Here is a 6,641-nt window from a genome sequence, read left to right as displayed (position 1 = left end):
ATTTTCTATTTATGTTTGTTAAAAGTTGAGTCCGAATTGCAAGTCAGAGTACAGTACAGTATATCACAGAGTACGTAGTGAGTACTAAATCATATAAGTTAAGACTATTTTTTTTTCTCTTCATCCCTTCTAAAGTATACCTTTTTTTTTTACCTTAAAAATCGCTTCATTCTTAATTTTTTTATGTAAACCATATGAATGCAAAAAAATATATACTCCATTTACTCTTAATCTTTCTTTGAGTGCCTTAATCCAGTATAAATAAACATCTTTCATACTATCACAAATTGTTAAAAAAAGTTATAACCACTTTTCTTATAATTATCATAAAAATGGAAGAATTTTTGGCATGGTTAATTATGAGTCATTTTTTCTTGCAATTTTATAAAGAAAAAAATAAAAGTAATACATAATTAATTTAATAAATGGAAAAAGTTATAACCAAGAAGATCCAAGAAAGCAACATAAGAGATTATGGGAGAGATTATGGGTCCATTTCGTGTGCGTGTGCTTCATATATGTATTCCACTATTTCGTGTGTGTCATAGGCGAGGTCTCCCATCTCGTGCCTGCCTTCATATATGTATTCCACTATTTCGTGTGTGTCATAGGTGAGGTCTCCCATCTCGTGCCTGCCTGCTACAGAAGATATGCACTCAATGCACCATTTCGTGTTCACCATGCTTGACTTGTACATATAATGGGAATTAAAGATTTTTCATGCGCATTTCAGTAAAAAAGCCTGGGTAAATTTGCATAATTAGTGTTCTAAGTTCTAACAATTTGTAATCTGAACATTACTCTAATATGAAAAGATTAAGTCCTCAAATAATTCTATTTCTTAAATTACAATGTTATAAATAAGTGATCTCATCCATTAAAACTTTCAAACAAAAAAGTGAAAACAAACAAGAGAGATAAAAATTAATAGGTGAATGATGTAGAGAAAGGAAAATATTTACTCTATGGAGAAGATAAGAATTTCTCTGAACAAAAATCCAAACATAGAAGTATCATCATCTCGTAATTTTGGTTCCAACAATATATTCACCGTTCTTAACTACTCAAAAAATCCAGGCATTTATCTACTAGTTCTACAGAGTGTACAGAACTGTAGATGACAATTCGATGGCAGAAGATAAGAGGAGGCTGCTGCAAATTGCCACACCAAAAAAAAAAACGGCACCCCACTTACATACCCAAGTATAGAGGGCACTCGCCATTCCCCCATTTCGATCAAAATGTATACCCTAAACGGCCAAACCAAACAAAAAGGGCTCACCCATTAAGGCAATGGTATTAAACCTTCAACAAAAACAAGAGTCATATCCCAGCGTGCTATACTTGGGAATCCCACTCAAATTGGACCATTGAAATCATCACTCCTGAAACTAAAACTGGAGTCTCTGTTTATTCCAGTTTTATGCTTGGAGATACTTCACATTATAAGGCCTTGGAGAAACAGACGAGTATTCAGTTGAAGAGCCTCTGGCCTCCCCCCTTTCGCCAAACACCTCGCACAGGCAGACCTCCGGAGTCATTCTTGTTACCTGGCAAAGGGTCTGTTCCAGGATCTGGCTCAGTCTGAGAGTTATCAAAATCAAGAAGGGCTGAAGCAGAACCATCGCCAAGTCGCACTCTAAGAAATTTGGAAGTTTTTTTACGTTGTTTACTGCCAACACCAGCATCCTCCTTTTTCTGATTTGATAAAATTCCACCCGATGCCTCTGTCTGCCCACTGATTCTCAAAGGTTGATTTCCCGAATTGGTATCAATCTGCTGATTGATTTTTGACTTGCCCTTGTTAGTTCGATAATCACCCCTTGATAGCACCTCCAAATTCTCTTCTGAAGATTTATAGCTTGACTGTAGTTGATGTACTGTGCTTAAGAAGCTATCTGCTAATCTATTTGTGGAGTTACTACCACTACCATCTACAGACTTACCTTTACCCTTCTTGGAAGCATTACTACCTTTAGACGGTATGCCAGAACCACCATGGACCCATCCATTTTCTGGAAAAGCATTCCTTTGCAAACTACTGTTGTACGACAAAATGAGCTCTTCCTTCTTCTGAGGATCAGGCAATAAATTAGCCATTTCGGGTACAAGATGAGACAAACCAAACTGCTGCACACAGTCCAGATATGTCTCCGTATCAAGTGTGCCTTGACGATATTGACCAGATATGTCTTTAAACAAAGTGTATCTATCTTCATCAAAATCAAGAGCTCCACGAATCTTTTCAACCAATGACTTGTTAGCAGACTGAACATTTTCCACATTCAACGGAGTCTGAGTGCTTGCAGATAACTTGCTCACTAGTGAAGCAGAAACAGGAGGAAACTCGGAAATTGAAGCTTCAATGGGGTTGCTCTCAATGAGATTTGGAGCAGATGCAGAGTGAACCATTCTTCCGTTATCACGTGTATCCCGCGAAGAACCAACAGATGATTGTGCAAGGGCAGTTCTGGGTGTAGGTTGAATAGAACTAGCATAAGTTGAGGGTGAAGGTCCAATGTTATTTGCTGTCTTCATCTGACCAGAATTACGTGGCACTCCAGGAGCAGCATTTGATTGCAGTCTAGCTTGGGTAGAATTACGACCTGGTGCAGGCCAAGCATTACCAGCATTAATTACAGAAACATTTCTGTTCCCATGCCGACGCAAGCGTGCTGCCATGGTATTACTGGATGAACCTTCCAACTCCTGTTTGGACCTTTGCTGGTCATTGCTGGAAGCTAGTGGGAGTGGAGGGAATGATGAATCTGCTAGTGCTGCATTCCTCGAGTTAGGTCCTAAGGCTTGGAGGTATCGTGCAGATGCTTCAGATCCCGATGTAGCTACTGATTCAAATGGCTGAATAATAGAATCAACATCAGCATTACCATCATCAACTGCAACTTGCCCACTACTTGAAGATGATGGATCATGAAATGTTTCCGCTGCATTAGCCATCTGCAGGCTGGCTTCAATGGCCATAGAAAGTTGATTTTCAGAAAAATCACGACGAAAGGAGCGGCCTCTTCCACGGCGTTGGTCTTGATCATTACGCTTATACCGAAAGCTGGTCGGTATCTGCAGGGGAAGAACAAAAAGCTAGCTTAGAGGAGTAACAAAGAAAGGAATATACTATTTGCCGTAGCAACGCCAGATTGCCATTGAGAAACAACAACAAACAGAATCGATTGTCACTGTACATGCCTGAAGAGCAGCATTACGCTTTGACCGTGACATTCGCCCTCCATGTTCAATAGCATTATGCCTCTAAGCCAAAAACAAAGAAACAGAGATTTAACAATGAGAAATAATCTCACAACAGTAAAGCAACTTATAATTTTATTTACAATGTTAGATAGAAATAGCAGAGCCAACCACCCTAAATAAAACCTTGGGATAAAAAACAGAAAAAAGATCTATTTGTCATAGGAATCACCTTCATTTCTGCTTCAGATTGAAACACAATAAACTTCTTAGCAAGGCAAGCTTCATCTTCACATAAGAAGTGCTCATTACGGAAATGGATCTGCACCAGCAGACATTTGATCATACAAATTCTTAAGATTGAAGCAACAAAAAAAATATTGTCAAGTCACCTTAATTAGAAAGAACATAAAACAAAAAAATAACAAATATCTTACCTCCAGGTCATCATAATTCTTATAGTATTCATATTGTCCTGGATGCTGCCTGCATTGAACATACAAATTGCATGAAACTTATATTTCAATCCATTCAGACCAATATAAAGGCAGGGATATTCCCCACTTGAATGGCATAGTTCCTAGTTTCCTACCTTTGGCATATATGACAAGTATAATGTTCTGTAGACATGTGTGTGTATAATTCATTATCCCCATAAAATGGGGTTCTACAGAACTCACACATAGGATGCCCCATAAAACCACCTCTCTCACTCTCACTTCCATCCACTTCTGAATCACCTGTGCTTATATGCTGATTCAATTGTGCTCTGGTATAAAGCTTTTGCTCGCATATAAATACCTATGCCATAGACATGATGGTCAAAAACTTCAATATGAAAACAGATTACAAATTCTTCCATCAGACTACACATGTTCACGTTTACAAACATTTATATGAACCCAATAGTATTTTATAGTTCACCTTCCTCCCCTCCAAACATAAGCTACACATAAGCAACTTATGACGGTGGAATAAGTGACCCTTCAGCTGCTCTATATTCCTAAACCTCTGCCGGCGCTTTGAGGCATCATGTGGTTGCTCCTCCATCCTGTCACATACACTGCAGGAGAGCCTGCACATAGCCTTGATCATCCTGTAATGGTCCATATCATCGAAATATGCATTTGTATCCTCATGGTACCAATATGATCCAACCTTACCCTCCCTTGGGTCGGAGGGTAAGGATGAAAAATCATTAATCGTCCGTGTATAGTCTCCTAGAGCCTGGAAGAATGCAGTAAAAATGAGTATCAACAACATCGTCAAACTCAAAAGGTAACAACACTTAAAAGAGCATGGAATTAACAAATCAATCCCCATATTTGAAGTACATAATTTCCAATAAAAAACGGCAGTGTCAATCTATCTCTTCCGAACAGTAACAGCAAATATTACTTAAAATTTTACTACATTAGTTCAACGGCAGAAATCCATAAAACAATAATGCCATGTTTGAATTTCTCATCAGATGCTCATTAACAAAAATTAGCTGAGAACAAGTCATGACAGCAACAACGGAAGTGGCAGTGATCATAGTAGACAATGTACTTGGAACTTAGAGACTTGACTAGCATTTGAATTGCAACCAAAACATGCCAATGTGGCGCAATTAAGATCTTAATTCAGTGAACAGAGACGAACGAAAAAGAAGCAATACGATAATACGGCAACAGACGGAAAATTCAAGATTCATCCAGTTCATGGAGGAGTGGCAATACTAATTTTATGTATACCTTGGTAACGAATACGGTGTCGCATTCGGTCTTGCAGATGCAGCAACGGCGATCGTGGCATATGAATCGGAGGCGAGAGACGCACGTGGAGCAGACATCGCGGTGCATGCAAGGTCCATAAGCAACCCATTCCAAGGGCTCGGCGCAAACGGCACAACAATCCTCCATCGCGAAGAAAGATAGAAACCCTAAATCTGCTTGATCACAAAGCAAGGTTAGGTGCGTTTTTTCTAGGGTTTGAAATTGAAGGGGAAGCTTTATGTTCTTGGTTGGAATATTTTAATTCAGAGATAGGCGTGGGGGCGAAGAAAATTTTGACGAGGAAAGGAACAGAGAAATTGAAAATTCCGAGAAGGACCTTCTTGTTCTGTGGTTGGTACTTGGTACCAAAACGCAACGCTCTGTATTGGGGAATTGCCACCGCCACAGTAGACCCAAACCCAACTTACTATTTGTATGGCACTTGATAAAAAAAAAGATATTTTTTATTAATTTTTTTTTTAGCGTGTTTGACCAATTTTTAGTAATAAAAATAAAAACACTAAAAAAATTAAAAATAATATATTTTTTTGAGAAATTGTAATTTATATATTTTTTTAAAAAATCTTTTTTTCTTAAAAAAAAGATATTTTTCATATAATAAATAAACAAAAAAATATTTTTATATTATTATACCCAAACATAGAGCTTGTTTGGGTGAATTTTTAAGAAAAGATTTTTTTTTAATTATCTTTTTTTTAAAAGATCTTATGGAAAAGTAAAAATAATTTTATGTTTGGGTATCCCATGTAAAAAGATCTTTTTATCTATTAATTATGTTTGGGTATAACGATATAAAAGTACTTTTTTGTTTATTTATTAGATAAAAAATATCTTTTTTTTTTAAGAGAAAAATATCTTTTATAAAAAGATGTAAATTACAGCTTCTCAAAAAAGATATTTTTTTTTATTTTTCTAGTGCTTTTATTTTTACTACTAGAAATTTGCCAAATACGCTAAAAAATAAAAAAAGATCTTTTTTATTGAAAAAGATCTTTTTTTTATCAAAATAATGACGTCCAAACAAGCACATAATTAATAAATAAAAAGATTTTTTGTATAAGATATCTAAACATAAAATTACTTTTATTTTTTTATGAGATTTTTTAAAAAAAGATAACTCAACAAAAATCTTTTCCTGATTCACCAAACAAACCATGAGCTTAAATAGATTTTTATTAAATATTTAATCCATCATTTATGGGTTGGTTCGATTGATCTTCTATTCTATTTCTATCCACTAAAAAGTAAAAATGACTCAAACATCCATATGGGAAAGTACTGAAAATTAATTTTTAATTAGTTAATAATTATTTTTTTATTATAAAAGTTTTTATTTTTTAATAATAATAATAATAATAATAATAATAATAATAATAATAATATGCATCGTGATCTAGATTCGATTAGATTAATTTAATCTAAATTATTTAAGTCATAATCTAATATAATTTCGTTCTCTATTGATTTTGGATGGTTTTAACTGGTTTTTTATAAAATAATACATTTTATATTTAGAATATTAAAAATAAAAAATGCCAAAAAATAAAATAAATATAAATAATTCATTATATATACCTTTTAATAAGGAATTTCTTTAGTATCATGTTTGTTTTTGTAATGGTTATATCTTTCGTATATTTAATGGAAAAATTTTAATGT

At 35.0% G+C, this 6,641-nt stretch overlaps 1 protein-coding gene across 1 annotated transcript; it reads right to left on the bottom strand.

Annotated features, from left to right (window-relative positions):
• Positions 1–981: 981 nt before the first annotated feature.
• Positions 982–6,185, bottom strand: LOC107646033 (RING/U-box superfamily protein). The gene is made up of 8 exons (XM_016350218.3): positions 6,136–6,185; positions 4,941–5,388; positions 4,129–4,431; positions 3,797–4,005; positions 3,642–3,690; positions 3,437–3,526; positions 3,205–3,267; positions 982–3,078 (listed from the first exon to the last, which is right to left on the bottom strand). The coding sequence occupies exons 2-8, from the start codon at positions 5,106–5,108 to the stop codon at positions 1,474–1,476; spliced, it is 2,487 nt and encodes an 828-aa protein (XP_016205704.1). The 5' UTR covers positions 5,109–5,388; positions 6,136–6,185; the 3' UTR covers positions 982–1,473.
• Positions 6,186–6,641: the final 456 nt, after the last annotated feature.

Source organism: Arachis ipaensis, chromosome B6 (genome assembly GCF_059453495.1).
Source record: "Arachis ipaensis isolate K30076 ecotype BB chromosome B6, ASM5945349v1, whole genome shotgun sequence".
Classification (NCBI taxonomy): domain Eukaryota; kingdom Viridiplantae; phylum Streptophyta; class Magnoliopsida; order Fabales; family Fabaceae; genus Arachis; species Arachis ipaensis.
Note: the sequence above shows the minus strand (reverse complement) of the source record. Positions and strands in the feature narration are given on the sequence as shown.

Bases quoted from the DNA above. Each gene is read 5' to 3' on its own strand.
- LOC107646033 (XM_016350218.3), bottom strand. From the start codon at position 5,108: ATGGAGGATTGTTGTGCCGTTTGCGCCGAGCCCTTGGAATGGGTTGCT. The intron at 3,691-3,796 runs GTAGGAAACTAG...TGTTCAATGCAG, and splicing joins ACTTGTCATATATGCCAAAG to GCAGCATCCAGGACAATATG. The intron at 3,527-3,641 runs GTAAGATATTTG...CTGCTGGTGCAG, and splicing joins AGAATTATGATGACCTGGAG to ATCCATTTCCGTAATGAGCA.